Here is a 24,562-nt window from a genome sequence, read left to right on the forward strand (position 1 = left end):
CAGTGCAGTATAACAGTGCAGTATAACAGTATAACAGTGCAGTATAACAGTGTAACAGTGCAGTATAACAGTGCAGTATAACAGTGTAACAGTGCAGTATAACAGTATAACAGTGCAGTATAACAGTGTAACAGTGCAGTATAACAGTGTAACAGTGCAGTATAACAGTGCAGTATAACAGTGTAACAGTGCAGTATAACAGTGTAACAGTGCAGTATAACAGTATAACAGTGCAGTATAACAGTATAACAGTGCAGTATAACAGTGTAACAGTGCAGTATAACAGTATAACAGTATAACAGTGCAGTATAACAGTATAACAGTGCAGTATAACAGTGTAACAGTGCAGTATAACAGTATAACAGTGTAACAGTGCAGTATAACAGTGTAACAGTGCAGTATAACAGTATAACAGTATAACAGTGCAGTATAACAGTATAACAGTATAACAGTGCAGTATAACAGTATAACAGTGCAGTATAACAGTGTAACAGTGCAGTATAACAGTATAACAGTATAACAGTGCAGTATAACAGTATAACAGTGCAGTATAACAGTGTAACAGTGCAGTATAACAGTATAACAGTATAACAGTGCAGTATAACAGTATAACAGTGCAGTATAACAGTATAACAGTGCAGTATAACAGTATGGTATAAGAGTATAACAGCAGTGGGGTTCTTACACCATGTTTCAGGTTTAAATGGGTTTAGATTAATTGGGAGTGAAACAGAAATGAACCCTTCATTCTTCAGCCAGCTCACACGGGCCTGCTGTTATCTGCTATTGATCTTTCAGCTTCACTTCTACTCTCACACACTTCAGATTTTGTGGGCTGGAAATAACCCTTAACTTTTACTACGCTGAACATCTAACATCTAAACGGAGCTCCGCTGGTGATGAACGCCAGCGCGTGGGTGTGCCAGTTCAGAGAATGGAAAGAACGAGGGGTTCTGAATACAATACTGCGTAACAAAGCCCAAAAAATGGGCACAATCCTATTTTTCTTTTATCCTCTAGACTGTGTTTTTGAGTTAAACCCTCTCTAAACAATGTAAGTAAACAAAACTGTAATAAAAAACAAGTTAAACAAGTGCTGGATGTTAATCTACACAGATTTCTTTCCCAAAAAAACTGTTTATTCGGGTGAATAAAAAAGAACTTCAGTTTATTTAGAGTTTATTCAGAGTAAGCTTAGATTCCCATTAGCATTAGCGGCTAGTCAACCGATAGTCTGGGTGATATCAGCTAGCGGTTCGACCCACGTAGCTTGTTTTAACACTGTAAATGCAAAAGCTACAGTCTGATTTATACTCACCTCTGAATGATGGAAGAGCTAACGCGGTGAGCAGGTAATGCTAATGCTAGCAGCAGTGCTAGCCAGGGTTAGCCGCAGGCTACAGTCCGATAATACTCACCTCTGAACGGGGAAATATCGAGCGTGGTTAGTGGCTAATGCTAGTACTGCTCCAGCCTTAATGCTGGAGAAACTTCACTGAAACTACTGTATAACTCTGTATTAAAGGATTTTAGGTGCGCCTTATAGTCCTAAAAATACGGTAATATGAAATATTCCCGAATGAATCAATATCGAATTGAATCTGAATTAAAACAGTGTGTTTCTGCTGCTTTAGTGAGTGGCTCTGTGCTTTCTGTATCATTGTCCTCACAGATCCGGATCCGGGATCCCAACCAGGGTGGAAAGGACATCACGGAGGAGATCATGTCCGGGAGCAGGAATCCCACCCCCCCTATGGGCCGCACCTACTCCACCCCCACACCTCCTCAGGTACGGTTATTCAGAATTGGAGAATTTGCGTTAAAAATATAATTTTCATGGTTTAAAAGTAGAGGAAAGTAAAAATCCATCCCAGAGTTTTGTACCAACTGCCTGAGCTGCAGCAGAGCCTCCCAGGCAGTCAGTACAAAACCCTGGGATGGATTTTTACTTTCCTCTACTTTTAAACCATGAAAATGATGGAATTTTACTTTCCAGACCTGGATTTTTAAAATATTAATAAATCAATAAAATAATCCAGTATATTGTTTGTTTTTTAGCAGCGGAGCGCCAGTCAGACTCCAGAGCAGATATCCTACAGCATGGATCCACCCTACAGACTCAGCCCTGTGTCTACAGACATCAAACCTGCCTCAGGTAAATCATTTCACCTTTAGATTAGAAGATTTAACTCAGATTTAACTCGGATTTAACTCACTTAGATCAGTTAAACACAGTAAAAAGGAATCATGAAATCAGCATCATTAGGAGCTAGTATATTTTAGGACCTCCTCTAAAGCCTTGGATGCACTACAGGACACCAGGTACACAAAAAACCTTTCAAAAAAACTTTGGGATGGGAACTTCTAGCCTTTAACCAGCCTTTAGACAGTTGATTATATATTTTTTTTATATATTATTATACTTTTTTAAATGATTTTTGGTAAGTTTTTTAAGTTGTTTTTGGTATTATTTCATTTTCAGTTATTTTTTTATTTTATTTTGGTTTGTTTTAGCTGTCTCTTAACCTTACTTTACAGTTTCTTTTATTTATTTATTTTTTTCTCTTATATGTTCTTAGTTTTATTTATTTATCTTTAGATCCATTCTTATCATTTCTTTATTACCTTTTCATTTTAATACTTATGATTTTATGATTCCTACTAAAATTCTCATTTATATTTTTATCTTTTTTATATTTATTTTATATTATTTATTATATTTATTTATTATATTTTATTAGCTACATTGTAAATGAGGGCTACCCTCAATGTATTGAGTAATAGTTGATTTGATTAATTGATTGATTGATTAATTGATAGATTGATTGAACTAATCATTGCAACCTTGTGTCAAAGTAACAAAAATAATTTTTAAATACTAAGTATTAATACTTTAATCGATATGCAATGTTTTCTGCAATGCCAAAGTACCTTTTTATAAGAATAAAGAATTAACAGTCTTTTTAGATTTACATGACAATATCTACCAGATGAACGATTATATGCATCAAATCTAATTTGACTGTGTTTGTTGCTGAAAATTCTAATATTTGTTAAAAATGTGTAATATTTAATGTAAAACCACTGAATTTCTGTATGTTTATTTTAGAGGAAAAGCCTAGAACGGACTCCGGCCCCCGTAAAGCATCGTCTCCTGAACTCAGGCCTTCAGATTCCTCTACAGACAGAAGGGAAGCTTCCAGTCTTCCGTTATCAGACTCCTCCTCCTCCCCCTCTCTCCTGGAACCAGAGATCTCCCTCTCTGCATCTCCCCCCAGCCTCCCTCTTCCTCTTCCTCTTCCTCTTCCTCTCAGCACCTGTAAGCCCACCGCCGCAGGAGAACCTGAGGAGCATCTCCCGGCGGTTCCTGCGGTTCCTGCGCTTTTAGCTCAAACTCAAACACCGGATACAGAAATCTCTCCTCCAGAAGCTTCTCCCAGTCCGTCCGCCTCCCCCTCGCCTCCTCCCAAAGCCGTTAACGGTTTATCCGAGTCTCCGGCTCCGTCTCCCTGCGGCGAATCAGATTTTCAATCTCAGGAGATCCTTCCTGCTCCTCTCCCCAACCATCTCCTCTCAGCGCTGAGCCCGGTTCTGCTGGATCCTCCTCAGAACGAAGCGCAGGTTTTAAGAGAGCATCTCCTCCAGACAGAGGGTCATCAGCCTTCTTCAGCACTCGACTCCGGTTCCCAGCCTTCATCCACCTCCTCGAGCATCAGCGTGACTCCTCTAGCGCCCCCTCCTGGACTCTCCATGGTGCTTCTGCCGACTTCCAGCGAAAGTGATGAAATTAACAGAAGCACAGACTCAAACATCCTGCTGAAAAATGAAGCTGCACTGCAGGAGACCCACGCTAACGTCTACCCAGATGCACAGAGTGCACAAACTAACTCCAGAAAAATGATGCCAACAGGTAAACTACACTTAACCAAAACATTGATTCACCAGTAGCAATTGCACAAAATATAAAATTTCATTTACTAATCATGCAAATGATTGTGGCTGATTATTTTAACTAAAAGAGGTATATTATGTCCGCTTTGAAATACTGTATTTTACGGATTAAAAGGCGCATTTTAAGTGACACTAATAAGGAACAAGGGTGTCGCCATGTTTTCCCTTTAATTCAGCAGGTATCACTGCTGCGGGCACCCTAGAAAACAAAACTGTAATTGCTAATTCTTAAAACTGTTTATTTGTGCGAGTAAAGCTTAGATTTTCAGGATTTTTGCGCGATTAGCAGCGAGGCTAGCAGCGCTTAGCGCTAGTAAATGCTGCCCGATAGAGCTACACTAAGAAACCCTGAGTGTTCCAGTAAGCCAGGATGATATCAGCAAGCGGTTTATCCCACGTAGCTTGTTTAAACACGGTAAACACACAGACTCCCATCTGAATGGCAAAAGAGCTAGCGCTGTGGTTAGCGGCTAATGCTAATACAGCTCCAGCCTTTGTGAGTTATGACTTAAATCAAGTAAAAATCCCTGATTTGAAGTCTTTAATTTGGACACATGAATCAGAATAAATTTACTGGTGTATTTTGTGCTTAATTTGAGTTTGGTGAAGATAACCGGTTGTTAAATTGTGTGAAACTGAAATACAAATAAATCCATAATTCCTGGTATTTAATTAGTAGTATTTTATCCTTTTTCAGTAACACAGATGCTGTAAAGTATCGTAGAGATTTGTCTAATTGTGATATATTGAGTATCGAAGTATCGCTCATATTCTCACACTGACTTCATTTATTAAAGCATTTATTCTCTCTGTTTCAGCACAAGCTGCTTCTGTTGCACCAAAGGGCTGGAAAAGACCAAATGAAGAGTGTGTGGATGTGGAGCCTCTTCACAAGGAGAAGGAGGTGTGTGTGTGTGTGTGTGTGTGTGTGTGTGTCTGTGGTGTTTTTTTTTATTTATGATGCTGAACTGATGTTATACAGTACCAGTCAAAAGTTTGGACACTTTTCTTCTCGTCTTTACTCCTCCAGGAGGCGGTCAGTAAGGACGAGTCTTCTCGGGACGAGACGTCTGGACAGGAGAGCAGGAACGGTTCAGCTCCAGCGGAGGAAGTGCAGGAGAACCTGGCGGTTCTGGAGGAGAACGGAGAACCTGATCCGGAGCCACTGCGTAACGGAGCCGGACACGCGTCAGAGACGGAGAGTGTGGACAGTGGGAGCACTGAGGACAAGAAGACCTCTACAGGAACTCCACTAATCATCCAGGAGGGTAAGAACTATCTCAGCGTTATAGTAGGTTTCCCTCTCCCTCCTGCCCCGCCCCTAAACCCATACATCACCCTGTGTGCCTCTTCCAAGCTAAGGGAGGAGTCAGCTAAAAGCAGGGGGTTTAGTTACACTTTAGGTACACAAACCATAATGAAAAAAATGGATTATGCTTGCTATCATCCATCTTCCATCTTTCCACTGTTTTTCCCCTTCGATTCCACCTTAAATGGACTAGAACAACAGTTTCAGCCTCTTCCCTGCATCTGTTGCACCATTTAAGGTGGAACGGGAAAGTTAGCTATAGGTTAAATAGCAATGGATTTGTGCTTGCTCTCAAGTAGGGCTGCAACTAATGATTATTTTGGTAGTCGACTAATCTGATGATTTTTTTTTTTCGATTAATTGATTAGTCAACGATTATTTCTGAGATGTCCTCCATCTCTAAAAACTATAGAACTGGCTGAACAAGAGATTTAAAAGGCATTTAAAAGTCTAAATGCAATGCCATAAAAAAAAATATTAATTAATGATTAGTCGACCAATATGTTTTTAGTCGATAAATTTTAATAATCGACATTGTCGATTATATCGATGAATCGTTGCAGCCCTTCTATCAAGAAAATAAAACATTGAAGCTAATCGTCACTTTTAACAAGGAAAATACAGAAATTTGGGTGTCGCTTTTTTCGCCATCTTTTGATTTTCATACCCCTCTGTTTGGAGTGTTCCTCTGAAAAAGCTCTGTTTTATGGGTCATGTAGCCCCAAAACAACATACCCCTCCATCCTAACAAGAATCAGGACACCCCCCACCCCTAAGCACGCATAAGCAAAAGTGGTAGTGGTGAAATGTGATTGGTTCACTATTAAGGTCTCTCTGTCTCTCTGATTTATATTCTGTGTTTTTGCCTGTTTTAGAGTCTGAGCCGCCCAATGGTAAGAAGCAGTATGACCGGGAGTTCCTGCTGGGGTTCCAGTTCATGCCGGCGTGTGTGCAGAAACCAGAGGGCCTTCCTCCAATCAGTGACGTCGTTCTGGACAAGGTGAGAACCTCAGCTCACGACTTTCTGTTTCAGTTCACTAATCCAGTGCACCGCTGTCCCTGTACAGAGTAACATTCATCAGCTACGTTTCTCCAGTTTCACAGCTCTTTAAACTTTATTCAAGAATCATTTTAAACTGGGCGGGTGTGAAGAGGTCTCCTTTCAGAATGGATGAATCCGAATCCAGGTTATGTTCAGTTTAAGAAAGAGAGTGAGAGAGAGCGATAGAGAGGAAGAGAGAGAGAGAGAGAGAGAGCTCAGTCAGAAACTTCACTCCTTGGTTTCTTTGGTTTTACTATGAGTGAATGGAGGAGCTACTGAGCTCTGAGTTTCCTCTTCTGAAGTCCCCGCTGCTCCACCAGCCGCTCGCGTTCAGTAAAACTGAGCCGGATCCTCTTTTAGAGGCTGTACGTGTGACGTAAGTACTTAAAGACGCGTGACGTGACCAGAAGAAGAAGAACTCCCACGAAAAGTTCCATGACCCTATACTCCAGTTTTTAGAATGAGTATATTATTAGGATTAGCAGGGATGGTGGTTTCAGCACACTGATACCATTAAACACAATATTTTATCCATATTGATTGTGAAATCAGCTCCCCGTAAATATTTGTGTTGCAGACAGCCTGAATTCTTTTAAATCTTTACTAAAAACTAATCTTTTTAGGGTAGCGTACTGCTGTTAATATACTTTTATTTGGATACCCTATTTTATTGTATGTTCCTCATCATTTTTTTTTTTAATACTTGCACATGTCGTTTATTTGTTAGGTGTAAGTGCTTGTATGCATGCTTGTTCTTATGCACTATACCTTCTGACTATGGCTGTGTTATTAAGCGCCTTTCAGGAAAGGCGCCATATAAATAAAATATTATTTTTATTATTATTATATTCTTCTCCACTCAGAAATGCTTCTGCCTCAGTTTAGAAACTAAATAATAAAGAGTGCCACTTTTAAAACACATGGAAATACAGAGAAAGTATAGTTAATATAAGTATATTAAATAGAAAATGTACTTTTAGTATTCTTTACCTAATTTAAACATACTTTTATTGCTCTTAAATATACTTTTACCCTTTTTACTTACAAAGACTAGGCTTAGTATCAGTCTGGGAAACTGTCCTATGCTGCACTACAGGACAGTGTACAGGTTTTATACTGCAGCTCATGCCGGTCTCTGCTGGGTAACTCTCTGCTCAGAACCTGCTTCACACATCCTGTTTCCATTAAAATTGCATTATGCTTATGTCACACTTGGCCGTGTTCTCCATTTAACCAAAAGACAGGCGGGAAAATCCGTCCTGCCCACATCAGATCCTCGATTTCACACCCTGATCTGCACTGACTCAGCAAACCGCTCCTCATTTACACACTTTTACACACTTTAACACAGTTTAACACAGTTTAACTAATGTTCACTTTGGTGCTTTTATGCTTTTAGTGAACTGTGTGACTAAACTGTGAGGATCTGGCCTGTAAAGTTTTCTCCAGGGTGTCAGCAGAACCTCAAAAACTCTTTAAAAACTCTTAAAAAATATTTCTTAGTGGTCTCTTTTCTCTAAAATCCTCTTTTTCTTGTTGTTTTGTATTCTGAAATACAGTAGTCTCTCTACAAAGATGCTGCACATGATGAAACTCTTCCTCATTGTCTGCAGCTGCTTTTTAAATAAAATAGAAAATATTCAGAAAAACAAAACGAGTCGATCAGGAAAAGCACCGTGTCTACATCAACCTGTGAATTAGTATTCATCATGGCCCCGCCCACCTCGGCTCGGGACCGCCCACAGGCAGAGCAGAGCTGAAACTAATCAGCGACGCCGTCTCGTCAGATAGGAGATAGAAACAGCATGCAGTTCATTCCTGTGTTATTTGTGCGAATAACACATCAGTGTTTATATACTTTACCCAGTAATTCAGAGCTAAGAAACAAATGGTTAGAATTAGTCTATGGAGGAAAAACACCACCAGCCAATTACAGTTGAGATAGGTAGGTGTTTAGATGTTTAGAACAGTTCTGTTTACACTAGTTAAAAGTAAAAATCCAACCCTGGGGTGGATTTTTATTTTCTGGATCTGGACTCTACCCATCTCTGTGTGTGAGTAACTGTAGGTTTAAATAGGATCTCCGGTGGATTTGGTGTTTTACTCTGAGAGACTCTAAGACTAGGTCAGTGGCTGAACTGCACTTAGCAGGGCATTATTACACATGTTATAAAGTAACATATGACATTGTTAAGACTGATAAAGTTATTAGTGTAAAAATCTCTATTTTAAAACGTTTTTAACTGTTGTTCGTCTCGCTGCCTCCTCAACCTGACCTGCTGATCAGCTACAGGAGCTACAGGGTGGTAGATGACAGGAAACGACAGTCACACACCTGTTTCTCATCTCCTGCTTTCATTTAGTGCTTTCAGTTTCAGGTTAAGTTTGTAGTTTCAGAATCATTTCTCCGTGTCTGACTGCTGCCATCTGCTTTCCACTCTGAGCTGAGCTTCAGTCATGTGATGAATGAGCTGTAATTTGTTAAACATGTTGTTGATAACATGAGGAACACACACAGAGGGGTTCTGTGATGGGGACGGTTTACCTTTTTTATTTTTTTCCTACATAGTAAATGAATAGTGAAGTGATCTATCAGATTATGAAGGAACACATAAGGAATCATGTAGTAACTTAAAAACAGTGTTAAGCAAACCTAAATAGCGGTCCTGATGAGTGCCAGTTTCATCATCCTAACTTTCAAAGTTCTTGAAATTGACTTTTAAATTGACTGACCTTCATTTTTGTTTTTCTTTATTTAGTTGTTGAGTAGTTGTTTCTTCTCATAACCTGGATTCGAACATTACTCAAATATTCACTATTCACTGTATACCTGTAACTCTACCTCTTCACTACTTTACTTTAACTGATGCTCTCAAACTTTACATTAAGAGACAAAAAAATCAAGTAATTAACTCTTGATGAGTTCAGCACAGCTGTTAACTGAGAGCCTGAATTCCAGGTGACTCTACCTCATAAAACTGAATATATACAAGTCTGGAAAAAATTAAGCCCATTAAAAATTGATGATTTGCTTTGATTTTACCAAATTAAAAACCTCGGGAATATAATCAAGAGGAAGATGGTTGATCACAAGCCATCAAACTTGTAAAGTAAAGCATAAAGTTATCCAAAAGCAGTGTGTAAGACTGGTGGAGGAGAACATGATGCCAAGATGCATGAAATTAAAACTGTGATTAAAAACCAACCAGGATTATTCCACCAAATATTAATTATTTCAAAACTCTTAAAATCTCTTTATGAATATGAACTTGTTTTGTTTGCATTATTTGAGGTCTGAAAGTTCTGCATCTTTTTTGTTATTTCAGTCATTTCTCATTTTCTGTAAATAAATGCTCTAAATGAGAATATTTTTATTTGTAATTTGGGAGAAATGTTGTCTGTAGTTTATAGAATAAAACAACAATGTTCATTTTACTCAAACATAAACCTATAAATAGCAAAATCAGAGAAACTGATTCAGAAACTGGAGTGAGTTAAGTATTAATCTACAATGCAGACCATTTGTAAAATAATAATAAAAAAACACTAAAGCATCAGCCTATATCTTTTCGGTTTTTATTAATTGTTTAAATGCAAGATATAGGATGTGATTTTTAAAAAAAATGTTTCTCTTTTCTTTATTATATATTTTTCATGTGTGTATATGTTTTGCAAAAAAATAAATATTTTAAATTGCACAGGTTGCATTTATTAGTATTATGACAGTTTATTGTTTATTGACTTTTGGCAAAGTTTGGTAAAATTCCCAAATATTTTAAATATCACAACAAATTAAGCAATAAAAAGTAATTTTATTAGTAATAATAGTAGTGAGCTCAGTAGTTTGATAATATAATCAGCTGTTCTCGGTACAGATTTGATGTGTTTTGCTCTGTTTCTAATATTTTATGAATGTCAGTAATTTTATTCAGCTCTGAGGCTTCTGATTGGCTGGAGTTTGTTTCTCCCTCTGCTGGTAAACTCATGGAACTGCGGCGTTTTTGTTCTGTTTTTTTTTTTTATTTTAGATTAATCAGACTAAAGTCCCGCTGATCCGGATGGTGGATCCCCGGCTGATGATCCGAGGGCCCGACTTCACCCCAGCGTTCGCTGACTTCACCCGCCAGTTACCCGGGATGAGAGGACCACCCGTGAGTGATTCATTACAACACACACACACACACACACACACATATATATATATATATATATATATATACACACTCGTTTATGTAATATGCATCTTTTTGGAGCTTCTTGCATGCTTTTAATATTTTCCACACGTCATATTTGACGTCTACAGATGTTCTTAAAGGTGAAATTCACCTTATTTTACATGTTGAGCCTTTCTAAGTATTTCTATTTATTTATTGCATGTTTTCTGGGCACATCAGAAGGTTAAAAGTAATATAATTATTATTAGTGATGCACATAATATATAACAACCAGAATTTTATTTAGTTTAAGGTATATTTGATTTAGATGTTGAAATGTTCATTGTTTTTAATAATAATTTAAATATAATTTAATAATTATATCTGTTTTAATATTTCATTAAATTAAATTAATTACTTTTTCTGTATTTCTGTTAAAAAGTCTTAAATTTAACTCACTGAAACCTGTAAGAACCTTGTATAAAAAGGAAATTGCGTAAATATCCAAGGTTTTGATGCAGTTTTGTATGAAATGTGCTGAAATGTATCTGTAATGTGTTTTATTTGTGTTTGTGTTTGTTCTCAGCTGCTCAGTCTCGGAGCTCGTCGGCCGCCGCCGCGTAAAATCATAATGAACGTCTCTGTGAACGACGATGTTCAGCTGAAGAAAGCAGAAAACGCCTGGAAACCCGGCATGAAGAGAGAAGCTGCTACTGAAGACCAGGAGACCCAGAAAACACAGGTATGAACAAACACTGTCTCTGCTGCTCCATGCTGTTTACACACGTGGTCTGTGCTGTGGTCACTGCCAGCAGCCGTGTACATCTGCGCTGCATGTCCCATTGAAAACACTGTGTTTAAAAGCACAGCGGCTTTGGGTTGTAGTGAAACATGATAAAGAGTACAAACTAAAGTCCAATAGCCCACTTCTGTTCTCCCCAGTATTCCCAAAAACAGCGCTTTTAGCTGATGTTCCCAACAGGCTCACAATGATAGAGATAGGGGCTTAGAGATACCCATGTAAAGAAATCTCTATCTGTATCTAGTGTTTCCCGATATCCGATAATCCAGGTAAATGCAATATAGCAGTAAAGTAGAGAAAAAAAACAGAATTTAATCAGAAAAACTGATGATGATGTGTTTTCTGTTTTCTCCTGCAGGATGTTCTGAAGAAGGTCCGCAGCATCCTGAATAAGCTGACGCCGCAGATGTTCACGTCCCTGATGAAGCAGGTGACAGATCTCACCATAAACACAGAGGAGCGTCTGAAAGGAGTGATAGATCTGGTGTTTGAGAAAGCCATCGACGAGCCCAGCTTCTCTGTGGCCTACGCCAACATGTGCCACTGCCTGGCTACGGTACTTTTCTATGTTATTTATATATCACAAAAAATATTGTATAGTTTTCATTTGCGATACATTATAATTATGATACTGTATCATGATATTGTATCATAATGCCATATCCTAATATTGTATTATGATGCTGTATCGTGATATTCTATCGTGATAACACATCTTGATACAGTATTGTGATGCCTTTTCGTGATACCATTCTGTGATACTGTATCGTGAGGCTGTATCGCAATATTGTATAGTGATATTGAATTGTAATGTTGTATCATAATACCTTATTATGAAAACTTGTTGTGATATCATATCATGAGACTGTATCGCGCTATTGTATCATAATATTGTATCATGATATCGTATCGTGATACCATATTGTAATTGTGTATCATGATACCGTGCTGTGATATTGTTTCATGATATCGTATCGTGATACCGTATCGTGATGCCGTATCGTAATTGTGTATCATGATACCGTGCTGTAATATTGTTTCATGATATCGTATTGTGATACCGTATCGTGATACCATATCGTAATTGTGTATCATGATACCGTGCTGTGATATTGTTTCATGATATCGTATCGTGATACCATATCGTGATACCATATCGTAATTGTGTATCATGATACCGTGCTGTGATATTGTATCATGATATCGTATTGTGATACCGTATCGTGATACCATATAGTAACTGTGTATCATGATACCGTGCTGTGATATTGTTTCATGATATCGTATTGTGATACCGTATCGTGATACCATATCGTAATTGTGTATCATGATACCGTGCTGTGATATTGTATCATGATATCGTATTGTGATACCGTATCGTGATACCATATCGTAATTGTGTATCATGATACCGTGCTGTGATATTGTTTCATGATATCGTATCGTGATACCGTATCGTGATACCATATCGTAATTGTGTATCATGATACCGTGCTGTGATATTGTATCATGATATCGTATTGTGATACCGTATCGTGATACCATATCGTAATTGTGTATCATGATACCGTGCTGTGATATTGTTTCATGATATCGTATCGTGATACCGTATCGTGATACCGTATCGTGATGCCATATCGTGATTGTGTATCATGATATCGTGATTGTGTATCATGATACCGTGCTGTGATATTGTTTCATGATATCGTATTGTGATACCGTATCGTGATACCATATCGTGATTGTGTATCATGATACCGTGCTTTGATATTGTTTCATGATATCGTATCGTGATACCATATCGTAATTGTGTATCATGATACCGTGCTGTGATATTGTATCATGATATCGTATCGTGATACCATATCGTGATTGTGTATCATGATATCGTGATTGTGTATCATGATACCGTGCTGTTATATTGTATCGTAATACCGTGCCAAGATTATTGTGATCCCATATCGTGATATTGTGTTGTGAAAATTTATTGTGATATCGTATCCTGATACTGTATTTGGATGCTGTATCTTGATGTTGTATCGTGATTCCGTATCATATTGTGATATTGTATCATGATATTGTTTCGTGATAACATATCGTGAAAACGTATCGTGATATGCCGTGTGATTCCCACCCCTAATAATAACAGTGTAAAACTGCAGTAAAAAAAGCTTTTTTTATCATCTCTGCAGCTGAAAGTACCCATGGCGGATAAACCCGGCACCACCGTGAACTTCAGGAAGCTCCTCCTGAACCGCTGCCAGAAGGAGTTTGAGAGAGATAAAATGGACGATGCTGCTTTTGAGAAGAAGCAGAAGGAGCTTGACTCTGCATCATCGGTGAGCGACTAGGAAAAAAAACAAATATACACACGAATATTAACTGTTTTAGTGTATGGACTTTGTTTCTTGGACATATTTCACTACAAAGGTTTAACAGTGAGGCCAATCCCTTTATAATTTCTGCTGTGGGATGTTGGAACATTTGGGTTTTACATTAAAATGACCCAAAACACACTGCCAAACCAAAACTACAAAGAAGATCATCAGGGGCAAGAAGTGGACGGTTTTAGAGTGGCCTAGTCAGACATAACCGCTGTAGAGCATGCATTTTACCTGCTAAAGAGGAGACTGAAGGGAGTAAACCCCCCCCCCCCCCCTAAAACAAACCAACCTAAACCAACTGAAAGAGGCTTCATTAAAAGCCTTGTGTTGGACACAGCCAGGTAGCTGCACCGTTAAAATAGCAATCCACCAAAGTCAGAGCTCACCTGACTCTTAAAGGGAATGATGTGCAAGAGACACTCTGATTGGTTTATTTCACATATTTCACACAAAGTTTCACACTTTTCCTGTCGTTACAATAGCAAAGACATACTGACACGCCCTAAATCAAACTCATTTGCTTTTAAATTGGTTCTAAGATTAATCTGTAAACTTTCCAGACAGAAGGTGGAATCTTCATATCCAGCTGTAAATATCTGGAAATAAAAGCTGAAATGTTGATCTTTTTGTCTCGTTTTTGTTCTCCGTTTGCAGGTGACTGAGAAGGAGCGTCTGCAGGAGGAGTTGGAGGAGGCGAAGGATAAAGCTCGCCGTCGCTCCACAGGAAACATCAAGTTCATCGGGGAGCTGTTTAAGCTGCGGATGCTGACCGAGCCCATCATGCACGACTGTGTGGTGAAGCTGCTGAAGAACCACGACGACGAGAGTCTGGAGTGCCTCTGCCGCCTCCTCACCACCATCGGCAAAGACCTGGACTTCGAGAAGGCCAAGGTGAGCAGGGCTGGGTACAGTACAGCACACTGAGCACTGGGTTGCCAGGTTTGCAGATTTTGAATCTGTTGAATTGTCGTTAGCTACACTGTTTAACATCATTCACGTCAAATGGGTTGTAAGAAGCAGTAAAGCCCCTCTGGTGAAGTACAGAGTTATACAGGAGTTTCAGTAAAGTCTCTCCAGCACCAAGGCTGGAGCAGTATTAGCATTACCCGCTAACCGTGCTAAGCGCTAGCTCTTTCACCATTAAGATGTGTGTATATCAGTCTGTAGTAGTGTGTGGTGTGTTTACCGTGTTAAAATAAGCTACATGGGACGAACCGCTAGCTCACATCACCCTGTCTTACTGGAACACTCAGGATTCTTCAGTGTAGCGCTGTCTTGGCTAGTGCTAGCGGTTAGCTGCTAATGCTACGTATGCTGCACCCAGCCTTAGTGTAAATCTGGAAATCTAAGCTTACTGTAAATAAACAGAAGCACTTCACTCACTCAAATAAACAGTTTTCAAACAGGAGAGAAGTCTGTGTAGATTAACATCCAGCACGCATTAATTTAAAAATATATTTATTTTTTTTAGGAATTTTAATTAGGTTTACTTAACTTATAACTTATAGTGCGAAAAATACGGTAATAAAAAAACAGCCACCAGTCGAAACGTTTTTGAAGCTATACACAGAAAAGTGATGTACAGGATTGCGCAATCGATCCACAGTTCAATCCAGAGAAGGTTCTCGTGTGTGAAAACAAACCAGAGATAATTAGCTCCTCCCCCAACATATTACCTGTATTTTTTATACTAACTCATTTAGACTCATTTATAAATTGACTCTTTTATTTGCGACACTACAACTTTAACACTGTGGTTTGCGGCTGTTTGTTTTTAAGTAATTTTTGGAGAATCTCGTGTGTTTTACTGTGTGTGTGTGTGTGTGTGTGTGTGTTTTGGGGGGTTATGAGTGTGAGTAAAAGTGAACATTACCAGTGTTTCTGATTAGTCTCTGTTCTGTGTCCTGGAATAGCCTCGTATGGACCAGTACTTCCACCAGATGGAGAAAATCGTCAAGGAGCGAAAAACCTCATCACGGATCCGCTTCATGCTGCAGGACGTGATAGACCTCAGACTGGTATGTATATATATATATATATATGTGTGTGTGTATATATATTTATATAGTTTTATTCCTGTAAGTTTATAAAATGTATTAACCAATTGGAGAATAAATTAACGTAACCAAAACGTAATTGAAAATAGATTGAGAGCCAATACAATAGCGTTAAACACAATAAACAATTATTAATATTCACTAATGTTTAGAAGTATTCCTGAGACGTCCAGCCATCTGAACCTCACTGCTATCAGGGACAAACTGCTCAGCCCAATCAGCTCTCCCTCCTGCCCCACCCCTAAACCCATACATCACCCAATGCCCCTCCTAAACTACCTCTCCCATTTTTTTTTGCGTTTTTCAAATTTGAGCTGAGGGTGGAGTCAGATAAAACCAGAGGGTTTAGTTACACTTTAAGAATGCAGTTGGCTCAGAGTGGTCTAGCTGGTTTGAATCCCAGTCATGCAGCTTGCCATCAGCTGCCAGAACCCTGAGAGAGCACAGTTGGTCTTGCTCTCTCTGGGTGGGTACAGTACAGTAGATGGCGCTCTTCTCTTTCCCCTCATCACTCCTAGGGTGATGTGGATCAGCACAAAGCTGCGTCTGTGAGCTGATGTATCAGAACCACAGAGTCGCTGCGCTTTCCTCCAAAAAAAAACTTGAAATAAAATGTATAAATAAAAAAAGAATGCAATTTTCAGCATCTGACTTGTGTGTGTGTGTGTGTTTGTTTCTGTAGCATAACTGGGTCTCCCGCAGGGCTGAACAGGGACCCAAGACCATCGAGCAGATCCATAAAGAGGCGAAGATTGAAGAGCAGGAGGAGCAGAGGAAAGTCCATCAGCAGCTTCTGTCCAAGGATAAGAGACGACCAGGTCAGTACCATTATTAGAGCATCTCATTAACTCGTTTTTTAGTTTTATTTTTTTTTACTTTTGCAGCAATAAAACCATTTAATCTTTAAAATACAGCTGCAAAATATGTCCAGAATACTAGTATTTTCTGTATAGGGATGTGCCATATCGTATCATTAGCAATATATCGTTTTTCTCTTTAAATACTTTCCTATAGAACAGAGGTCACTAATAGATGGACCGCAGTCTGGGTCTGGACCCAGAGTTTTTTTTCCAATCCGGACCCAAACCGATAAACTACTAAGAAGGATTTAATTCTGATCGTGTTTATTTAAAGCGGCGGAACGTTTATTGTCTTTATGCTTTACGTGCTTTATTTCAGCGCAGTAAACTTACAGACCAATCACGTGTGCTGTAAGATCACCAAACGCTCTCATCTGCCAATCAGAAATGTGCGAGAAAAGCTAATACAGATGGTGCGCACCAGAAAAAGAAATTAAAATACTACCTTTATAAAACATACTAACAGTGATGTAACCTCGCAGTGTTACTTGGAGGAATTAAAGAGGAACAACCGAAACAAGAGTGCAAAATATTCCACTTTACTCCACCTGATCAGAACAACTCAGCAAGAAAAAACTCCCAAAACAACCCTACCTCAAAACTAAGGCAGCCCCCAGAGGACAAAAAGCATTGGCAACTTCCCCCATCAGTTTCACACACAACATAATAAAGTCTGATACAGTAATAATACTAAATAAAATAAAACTGCTGTTTTTAAACAACATTTCTCCATATATTGTACGATTTATCATTCATGTATTTATTATCATAACAGGCAGATCTAAATCTAATATAAATAAAATCAAATAGAATAAATGTAGCATTTTGGAACAAAGTGAACATACAGATTCACATTATTAGACTCGATATGTTAAATTATTGAGGGTGTTTCCATTTATTTTATGATAGGTTGATAATGTAATTATTGTGACAGGCCTATTTAAAACAATACATATTGTGGAAATATACTAGTATGTGTAATTTGTTTATTTTATTTTATTAATAAAACACTGACAGAACTACTTCTTGCCCCTGGCTTTTTCATTAAACAATATATAATACTGAATCATAACGCAAGTTAAAAATGGCGACGGTTTTCTCAAACTGAACCGAACTGAATTCTAATTAAATACCCCTGCTATAGAATATCAATCTTTCGTGAAAATACCCTGAATTATAGTGATATTTCTTTACAGTCATAACTCTCAGCCCTAATTCTACCAGGGTTCATACAGTCAGGAAAAACCTGGAAAAGTCATGGAATTCAAAAATAGCCATTTCCAGGCCTGGATAAGTTTTGAAAAAATAAAAAATACCCAGAAAGTTTTGGGAAAGTCATGGAAATTTGGTCTTAAAATCTTTGTGTTTTAGTTTATCGATGGATTAAATCTATTTTGAGCTAACAAATAAATCAGCTCAGAGTTCAGTAATACAGTAATACAGCCCAGTTTACACAGTGGAGCTCTCAGGATCTGACACACTTTTATTATTAAAGATTGTGTGTCACATTTTTATCAGATTCATTTTAGATCTACTTTAATCCGTTTTAATTATGGTTTTATTTGGTTGATTTTTGGTTTTATTGTCCATGTCTGCACTGATGTTTTAAAAATCGTATGGACGTGAAAATTTGCCTTGAAGGCTTAAAGAAAAGTCATTTTTTTTACATACTGTGAGTATTATTACTGCAGTGTTCAAAGTGTAAAAAAAAAATACAGTAAAATTCAGTAAAATAACCTGCATTAAGTGAAGTGGATCTAAATCCAGATATTGCTAATTCTGATACATGTTGTGGTTATTAGTATTTAAGTGTAGTGAGCGTGTAGATGTGAGTGTGTGTGTGTGTGTGTATAAATCTGTGTGTTGTGTTGTGTTTACAGAACCGAGGGAGTTACGAGGTTCTGTCAGAGAGGAGACCTGGAATACGGTACCGGTCACCAAAAACAGCAGAACCATCGACCCCTCCAAAATCCCCAAAATCTCCAAGGTAGTTTAACTGTTAATGGATTATTTCTTTATTTCTATTTTGCATTAAAAGCTCGTAATGTTTATGTGTTTTGTTACAGGTTCAGCTCTCTGAATACAGTGATTTAAGACGTGATGTTTTACTGTTTTACCTGTTTTTAATTCTTTCTTTCTCTCTTTATCTCTCAGCCTCAGATGGATGATAAGATCCAGTTGGGGCCGGCGAGAGCTCAGCTGAACTGGATGAAGGGCAGCAGTGGAGGAGCTAAAGCCAGCGATTCTGGTAAAGATTATAATATAATAAAATAATAAATTGGAGCAGCCTGGTGTTCAATCTTCATTAATTGCACATTATTGCACCAGTAAGAGCAGAGTGTGAAGGTTCAATTAGCAGGGTAAGAGCACAGTTCTGCTCTAAATATTACAATGCACACAACATTATGGGAGACATACCAGAGTTCAAAAGAGGACAAATTGTTGGTGCACGTCTTGCTGGAGCATCTGTGACCAAGACAGCAAGTCTTTGTGATGCATCAAGAGCCACGGTATCCAGGGTAATGTCAGCATACCACCAAGAAGGACCAACCACATCCAACAGGATTAACTGTGGATGCTGTAAGAGGAAGCTGTCTGAAAGGGGTGTTCGGGTGCTAACCCGGATTGTATCCAAAAACATAAAACCACGGCTGATCAAATCACGCAGAATTCAATGTGCACCTCAACTCTCCTGTTTCCACCAGAACTGTCCATCACCACAATCAATTATTGTGCTCTAAAACCAGGTGTTTCAGTTTCATTCTCCAACTCCTGTATATATCTAGTAATTAATGTGGTATATACTAACATATTAAATGACCACTTTGCTGTTGCAGAACTCTCCCGCAGTGGTAACAGTAGTCTGAACCGGTATTCAGCTCTGCAGTCGTCCGCTGCTCAGTCACCGTTACCACCAACACAGAACCCTGAACCCGACAACAGACGACCTCTAGCCAGGTAAACACTCACTGTGAATAATCTGGGTCATAAATCAGGTTAAACTGTATCTGAACAGCCATTGAGCTGTCCAAGTGCAGGTGTAAAAACCCCCTTAACAGGTGGCTCCTATTACAGTATCTTTCAGTTTATAAGCTGCACTTAAAATCCTTTAATTTTCCCCCAAAATCATCTGTAAATCTTAAAATCAGTGCTCCTTATGTATGAATTCTATCAGTCAGGTATTAAGGAGCAGTAAAGTCACTCAACACTGAAGTACAGAGTTATACAGGAGTTTCAGTTTAGTTCTCCAGCACTGATACTGGATAAGCATTACCATTAGCATTAGCCGCTAACTGCTATTTCCCTATTTAAAGTGAGTACTACCGGACTGTAGTCTGCTTCTAACCCCATCTAGTTTAAGCACTGCTAGTTAGCCGCTAATGCTAATGCTAATGCTCCAGGCTTAGTGCTGGAGAAAGCTTACTGTAAATAAACGGAAGCGCTTTACTCACCCAAATAAACAGGACGTTTTCATGAGATGAATCTAGATTATGTGTAGATTTAGATCCAGTGCTCATTTAACTTTAAAAGAAGTCTTGTTTTTTATTATTATTATTATTATTACAGTTTTGTTTACTAAGCTTAGCTTTACAATAAATTAGTTACCTGCTGAATTAGAAGTTTTTTATAAGGCGCTGTATAATCCAGTGTGACTTATGTATGTAAACAGATCAGAAAATAGACTTTCATTGACTTCCAGTGTGAAATAAAACTGAGCTGATTTAAAATGTTTATGTTATGTGTGTATGTGTGTATTTTGTTCCCCACAGTCGAGGCAGCAGTAGTCGGGGTGAGAAGGTGTTGAGTTCGGTCCCCTCGCGGCCCCTGGGTCGTGGCAGCAGCAATAAGGAGCTTCTGGAAGCTGTGGCCCCTGAAGAGCCACGCAGAGAAAACACCCCCCCTCGCAAAACCAGCGTCTCCGAGGAGCGCAGCGACACACAGCTCAGCAAACCCAGAGAACCCTGTGAGACCCAAACCGTAGAATTGGATTTAAATTCAGATTTAAAATGTTCTGCATTGTAGATTAATACTAAAGTCATCCAAACTATGAAGAAAAACTTAGAATATGTTTTATATTTTAGCTTAGATTAGACAGTTTTGAACATCTCTGCTGGATTTTCTCAGTCAGTTTTATGAGGTAGAGTCACCTGGAATTGATGATGGAACTGGCACTCATCAGGACCGTATTTTGGTTTGTTTAACGCTTTTAAGTTACTACATGATTCCTTATGGGTTCCTTCATAGTCCTTCATATTTAGTTTAGGTTTATTTTTATCATACTGTATACAGTTCTGGGAAAAAATAAGAGAGCACTTAAAAATTATGAGTTTCTTTGATTTTACCAAATTAAAAACCTCTGGAATATAATCAAGAGGAAGATGGATGATCACAAACCATCAAACCACCAAACTGAACTGCTTGAATTTTTGCACCAGGAGTAAAGCAGCATAAAGTTATCCAAAAGCAGTGTGTAAGACTGGTGGAGGAGAACATGATGCCAAGATGCATGAAATGAAAACTGGGGTTTAAAACCAGGATTATTCCACCAAATATTGATTTCTGAACTCTTAAAACTTTATGAATATGAACTTGTTTTCTTTGCATTATTTGAGGTCTGAAAGCTCTGCATATTTTTTGTTATTTCTCATTTTCTGTAAATAAATGTTCTAAATGAGAATATTTTTATTTGGAATTTGGGAGAAATGTTGTCTGTAGTTTATAGAATAAAACAACAATGTTCATTTTACTCTTTGTTCTGTTCCTCAGCAGTAAAAAGGGAAAGTCCAGTAACGGTGGTTCCAGCTAAACCTGCTGTATCTGAGGAGGAAATGGAGAGAAAATCAAAGTCCATCATCGATGAGTTCTTACACATCACTGACTATAAGGTGCTGCTGCTGCTCTTTTTTTTTTCATTTCTATTAAAAAGCTCATTATATTGTTATTGTGCGATACTCCATTCTCTACAATACTTTACAGAATCTGTTACTAAAGAGGATAAAATACTCCTAAATAATCAAATACCAGGAATTATGGATTTATTTGAGTTTCAGTTTCACACAACCAACAACCAATATTCTTCCCCGCATGTTAATTTTTAACCCTATTCATTTGACTGTAGCACCACCATGTGGAGTAGTAATGATTAAGATGTAGCTTTAGTAAGTCTAATTGGAGGGTCTTAGAAAGTTAAGAGAGTCTTTGTTTCACCAAGTGGTCTAAGTGCTGCCACTATAATCGTTGTGAGATTGCCAGTTCGAATCCCGGTCATGCAGCTTGCCATCAGCAGCCAGAGCCCAGAGAGAGCACAATCAGCCTTGCTCTCTCTGGGTGGGTGCCGTAGATGGCGCTCTTTCCCCTCATCACGCCTAGGGTGATGTGGTTCAGCACAAGGCTGCGTCTGTGAGCTGATGTATCAGAACCGAGTCGCTGCGTTTTCCTCCGAGCGTTAGGGCTGTGATGCTACTCGAGAATGCTGCAGCATCAGCAGCAGGTCAAAAAGAGGCGGAGTCTGATTTCACATGTCAGAGGAGGCGTGTGCTAGTCTTCTTAACCCTCCTGGTGTTGGAGCATCACTAGTGATGGGGTTCATACAGTCATGAAAAGCCTGGAAGAGTCATGTAGTTTGAAAATAGCTGTTTCCAGGCCTGGATTAGTTTTGGAAAAACAAAAATACCCAGAAAGTTTTTAAAAGGTAAAGTCACGAAATTTGTTGCATTCTACCAAACGTGCATTTCCATTTATCGTCTTAGAAAAGCTATTTTGAGCTTTAATAAATAAATCAGCTCAGAGTTAATTCAGTAATAAAGCTCTACACAATGGAGCTCTCAGGATCAGACACACATTTTATTAGGTTTATTGAAGATTTATTTATTGAAAATGTATTGGTTAAAAAAAGTGTATGAACCATGGCTACAGCTGAGTAGTAGCTGAATGGGTGGGACAATCTGTTTAGATAAATTGGGGACAAAATTAGAAATAAAATAAAAATAAAAGTCAATATTTGATGCCATGTATCGATATGATAAGATATGATCAATACCATACAATATATCGTGATATTGATATATTTTCCCACCCCTAAGAGTAACAGCTAATACATGTGTGTGCTTTCTAATGGGTTGTGATTGTGTGTGTGTGTGTGTGTGTGTGTGTGTGTGTGTAGGAGGCGGTGCAGTGTGTGGAGGAGCTGGATCAGGGTTCTCTGGCTGTGTTTGTGAGGGTGTGTGTGGAGTCCACGCTGGAGCGCAGTCAGATCTCCAGAGAGCACATGGGTCACCTCCTATACCAACTCACCCAGCAGAGCATCCTCCCCCGAACACAGCTATACACAGGGTAACACACACACACACACACACACACAGCTATACACAGGGTAACACACACACACACACAGCTATACACAGGGTAACACACACACAGCTATACACAGGGTAACACACACACACACACAGCTATACACAGGGTAACACACACACAGCTATACACAGGGTAACACACACACACACACAGCTATACACAGGGTAACACACACACACACACACAGCTATACACAGGGTAACACACACACACACACACACACAGCTATACACAGGGTAACACACACACACACACACAGCTATACACAGGGTAACACACACACACACACACACACACACACACACACAGCTATACACAGGGTAACACACACACATACACCCACACTCACACACAAAGTATAGGAGTGCTGTGTGGGGCTAGCTCGCTAATGCTAGCTAAATTTTATCCACTGCCTTCAAGAGTAGGGGAGCTGCGTCTTTAGTTGAAGGAACTATATATCTTGGCAACACAGTAGCAGTCCTCAGGGGAAACCATATTAACTACCTAGTAGTACCATAGCAGCCACATGGCAACACAGTAGAGGAAGTCAGGGGAAACCACATTAACTACCTAGTGCATAGCATAGCAAAGTGCATAGCATAGGATCCATTGGCAATAACGTAGCAGTCGTCAGGGGAAACCACATTAACTACCTAGTAGCACCATAGCAGCCTCTTGGCAACACAGTAGTAATTGTCAGGGGAAACCACGTTAACTACCTAGTAGTACCATAGAAGCCACTTGGCAAAACATTACCAGTCGTCAGAGGAAACCATAGCAGCCTCTTGGCAACACAGTAGCAATTGTCAGGGGAAACCACGTTAACTACCTAGTAGTACCATAGAAGCCACTTGGCAAAACATTACCAGTCGTCAGAGGAAACCATAGCAGCCACTTGGCAACACAGTAGCAGTCACCAGGGGAAACCATATTAACTATCTAGTAACACCATAGCAGCCACTTGGCAATACAGAAGCAGTCGTCAGGGGAAACCTTGTTAACTACCTAGTAGTACCATAGCAGCCTCTTGGCAACACAGTAGCAGTCACCAGGGGAAACCACATTAACTACCTAGTAACACCATAGAATCCACTTGGCAATACAGTAGCAGTTGTCAGGGGGAATCACATTAACTACCTAAAAAAACACTACATGGCCACATGGCGACACAGTAGCAATTCCAACCGTTTGGGAAACCATTAGTAGAACCACTTATCACCACCTGAGCAACCACCTAGCAACCATTTAGCCACATTTCCCCCATTTATAAGCCCAGGTCTTTTTCCATTCATTGAATTTAAACCTTCAGGCTGGCTTTTCTTTAATGAAAGCTACTATTTGAATTAAAAAAAGTTTCTCAAAGTTGCTTTTTTCCAGTTAATAGTGATCATTTGTATTAGTGTTAAACGTGAGTCTCTGTTCTCTGCAGGTTTGCTGATACTCTGGAGATGGCTGATGATATGGCCATAGATATTCCTCACATCTGGCTGTACCTGGCTGAGCTGCTGTGTCCTCTGCTTAAAGAAGGAGGAATCCCCATGAGAGAACTTTTCAGGTATCCCTTATCTTCTTTTAACTCTTTATGAGTTATAGTAATTTTTTTGCTGTGATTTTGCTTTTAAAAAATCGTAGCAACACATATAAAA

General features: G+C 38.9%; 1 protein-coding gene across 9 annotated transcripts in view; it reads left to right on the forward strand.

Moving 5' to 3' along the window:
* eif4g3a (eukaryotic translation initiation factor 4 gamma, 3a) overlaps positions 1–24,562 on the forward strand; it is a 61,928-nt gene that overhangs the window by 30,681 nt on the left and 6,685 nt on the right. For 3 of the 9 annotated variants that reach the window (XM_049471790.1, XM_049471795.1, XM_049471797.1), the window contains 20 exons: positions 1,664–1,789; positions 2,059–2,155; positions 3,110–3,910; positions 4,770–4,855; positions 4,982–5,219; positions 6,136–6,260; positions 10,331–10,453; positions 11,043–11,198; positions 11,617–11,814; positions 13,451–13,597; positions 14,297–14,533; positions 15,556–15,660; positions 16,382–16,517; positions 18,440–18,546; positions 18,714–18,807; positions 19,397–19,517; positions 20,330–20,523; positions 21,327–21,445; positions 22,723–22,892; positions 24,346–24,471. In XM_049471790.1, the coding sequence (XP_049327747.1) occupies positions 1,664–1,789; positions 2,059–2,155; positions 3,110–3,910; positions 4,770–4,855; positions 4,982–5,219; positions 6,136–6,260; positions 10,331–10,453; positions 11,043–11,198; positions 11,617–11,814; positions 13,451–13,597; positions 14,297–14,533; positions 15,556–15,660; positions 16,382–16,517; positions 18,440–18,546; positions 18,714–18,807; positions 19,397–19,517; positions 20,330–20,523; positions 21,327–21,445; positions 22,723–22,892; positions 24,346–24,471 (3,506 nt within the window). The remainder of the gene's footprint in view (positions 1–1,663; positions 1,790–2,058; positions 2,156–3,109; positions 3,911–4,769; positions 4,856–4,981; positions 5,220–6,135; positions 6,261–10,330; positions 10,454–11,042; positions 11,199–11,616; positions 11,815–13,450; positions 13,598–14,296; positions 14,534–15,555; positions 15,661–16,381; positions 16,518–18,439; positions 18,547–18,713; positions 18,808–19,396; positions 19,518–20,329; positions 20,524–21,326; positions 21,446–22,722; positions 22,893–24,345; positions 24,472–24,562) is intronic. The other 6 variants (XM_049471793.1, XM_049471796.1, XM_049471791.1 and 3 more) reach the window with 5 other exon arrangements.

This window comes from Astyanax mexicanus, chromosome 24 (assembly GCF_023375975.1).
Source record: "Astyanax mexicanus isolate ESR-SI-001 chromosome 24, AstMex3_surface, whole genome shotgun sequence".
NCBI classification, from domain to species: Eukaryota; Metazoa; Chordata; class Actinopteri; order Characiformes; family Acestrorhamphidae; genus Astyanax; species Astyanax mexicanus.